Source organism: Neophocaena asiaeorientalis, unplaced genomic scaffold, assembly GCF_003031525.2.
Source record: "Neophocaena asiaeorientalis asiaeorientalis breed wild unplaced genomic scaffold, Neophocaena_asiaeorientalis_V1.1 scaffold77, whole genome shotgun sequence".
In the NCBI taxonomy this organism is placed as follows: Eukaryota; Metazoa; Chordata; class Mammalia; order Artiodactyla; family Phocoenidae; genus Neophocaena; species Neophocaena asiaeorientalis.
Window position 1 is genome coordinate 6,766,834 of NW_020174645.1, and position 2,736 is coordinate 6,769,569.

At 52.0% G+C, this 2,736-nt stretch overlaps 1 protein-coding gene across 1 annotated transcript in view; it reads right to left on the bottom strand.

Moving 5' to 3' along the window:
- P2RX4 (purinergic receptor P2X 4) overlaps positions 1–2,402 on the bottom strand; it is a 17,003-nt gene extending 14,601 nt beyond the window's left edge. Inside the window, exon 1 of the mRNA XM_024758552.1 lies at positions 2,181–2,402. Coding sequence (XP_024614320.1) covers positions 2,181–2,314 — 134 coding nt within the window. The 5' untranslated portion in view covers positions 2,315–2,402. The remainder of the gene's footprint in view (positions 1–2,180) is intronic.
- Positions 2,403–2,736: the final 334 nt, after the last annotated feature.

Consider the following 2,736-nt stretch of genomic DNA (forward strand, 5'->3'; position numbering starts at 1 on the left):
TTTTGGCCATGCAGCACACAGGATCTTAGTTCCCCGACCAGGGATTGAACCCATGCCCCCTGCATTGGAAGTGCAGAGTCTTAACCACTGGACCACCAGGAAAGTCCTGTTCAGTCTCTTTTTGAGGAAGGATTACCTTTGATCAGTACTGGAAAAGAGACCACAATTTCACCAAGATGAATTGAATCAGAAAGTTAAGAGATGAGGTTTTTTAAAATTTTTCTTAAAAGCCCTAGATTCAGATCCTGAGTCAGATCTGATCACAGCAAGATGTATAAAAGCAAAGCATTTACTGCTTAAAAAATCCTCATGATCGAGGCAGACAACACTCCATAGGAATCCTATAAAGCTGCACTGCCCAACAGAAATACAATGCGAATCGTGTAATTTCAACATTTCTCGTAGCCATGTTAAAAATTAAAAAGTAACAGGTAAAATTAATTTTAATGATATGTTTTATGTAACTCAACATATCCAATATATGTTAATGCTATCAATATAAGATGTATTAACATGATATTTGTTTTTTGTACTATGTCCTCGAAATCTGGCGTGCATTGTACGGTGATTGCACATCTCAGTTTGGAGTAGGGGTGTTTCAAATGCTCAACAGTTTCATGTGACTCCTGGCTACCATACTGCAGATATACCGTATGCAGTCTAGAACTTTACAGATACCCTGAAGTAGATGTACACTGATTCTCCTACGAGCAGCAAAAGCCAAAAGGAAAAAGCTGCCTGACAGCTCCTGATTCCAAATGCTTCAGGTCCAACCCAGCAATGTGAGTTTAGTTAACCAGCTTGTAGTGGGTCTCAAAGTTTAAGGGTGCATCACAATCACTGGGGGGCAAGGAGTTGGTTGTGATGGTACTTAATGTGACTTAGAGTCCAAACCTGGGGGTAGGCCAAGTGGTTCTGATGCGGAGTTCATACCTGGAAAGCCCTTTTACTGACTACTGTCAGTACCTACTGCTGCTGCGCTGACAGATGGTAGAAGCCAAACCTGCCAGATCATGGGGATTCCCTTAGGCAGTGTTAACAGATTCCAAGTCCCACCCCAGGGTGGGGGGGGAGGGGGGGATGGTGTCCGGTTACCTTTACACAATTCCTCAGATGAGTCCTTCATGTTCAGGTAGGTTTGGGAAACACTAGGACACGGGTTCCCAAAATTTGCTGCACATTAGAATCACCTGGGGAGTGGGTCATACTCTACAGCACTTGAGTCAGAAAGTCTGGGTCTGAGAGCCAGCAGTCAGTATTTTTTAAAGATTCTCAAATAGCTCTGTGTGCAGTTTGGGGAACACTGTATTAGGCCTTTTAAGAAAAACAAAAACAAACACCCCCCCACCCCCCACGATGCAGCAGGTAACATCTGTCAGCTCGGCAGCTGTAGACACCATAACACCCCAGGTGAACCTTGAAAGCGGGCCCAGTTAGTAAATTAATTTCCACCGCCTCTCAAGTTTTATTACATTGTAAGGGTGCATCAATTAAAATTAAGCACTAGGTGAGGACTGATGGTGGAGGGACATATAAGCAAAGAGGGCAGCATGGGGAACGATAAGTCTAAGGCAGGTGCCTATACCAAAAACTCCAACAACCTCATAAAAGGAAGGAACTGAACTTAAGTGATTTTTGAAAGTGTGACCTCTCTATTATCTTGGGTTACCATATGATGCTCAAAGGAAAGGACAGGAAGCCACAGACCCAAAAGGAACCAAGTGGAAATCCCAAACCTTGGTTTCTGTCAGCAGATCATCAGAATGGGAAGTGAAGAGCAAAGAGTGAGTCATTTAGGGCAAAGCCCTCCCACCCCCAGCCAAAGGACATCATGGAGCAAGTCAGAAGGGACAGGAAGCATGAATGGCGAGGATGAAGATCTAGCTAGGCTTTGCCTTCAAGACACAACATCAAAGCAGCCTCTGGACCCAGAGCCGGCACAGCGCCCGTCCCTCTGGTGGCTAGGGTCGGGGGTGGAGGGTTGGGGGAGTAGGGATGTATCCCTGGCTTCGGGTCGCTGTCCCCTGGACCCCACCTGGAGGGCGCTCGCGGGGCTCGGCCGAGGACCTAGGCCAGAATGAGCAGGTGCGTGGCCGGGACCCAGAAGGGGGAGTTCCCGGCCGTCGGATCACACCCTGTCCCCGGGACCCCTCAGGGTCGTCGCCCGCGGCCGCGCTCACCCGATGACGTAGGCCAGGATGAGCAGCTGCACCGCCCGGTTCATGAGCCCCACTTTACGGCTGCGGATGAGCACGATGCGCGGCGTGTCGTACTCGAACAGGAAGGCCGCCAGCACCGCGCAGCAGCCCGCCATGGCTAGCGCCGCGCCGCCGCGCGCCGCCCAGCTCCGCGCTCTGGACCCGGTAGCCTGACCCGCCGCCGCTTCCCCGCACTGGAGCCCCGCCCGGCGTGGCTGTTCGTGGGGGAGGGCCCGGAAGGAGGCGGTGCTGACCCTCGGGGGACTGGGCCGGGCGAAAGGCGTGACTTCCCCCTCGGGTACGAGTGCCGCGCCGCCTCAGGAGGGCTGGGGGAGAGCGACCCCCTCGGGGGGAATGGGGCCTGAGGGAGGGGGTGACCTCGTTGGGAACGAATGACCCCCTCTGGAGAGGGACGGGGGAATAATGACCCTCACCCCCAGAGGGACTGGTGGAACGAGCGACTCCCCCCTCAAGGGGGGTGGGCTCTACGGGGATGGGATGACCTCTCCTTCAGGAACGAATGACCCCATGAGGAGGA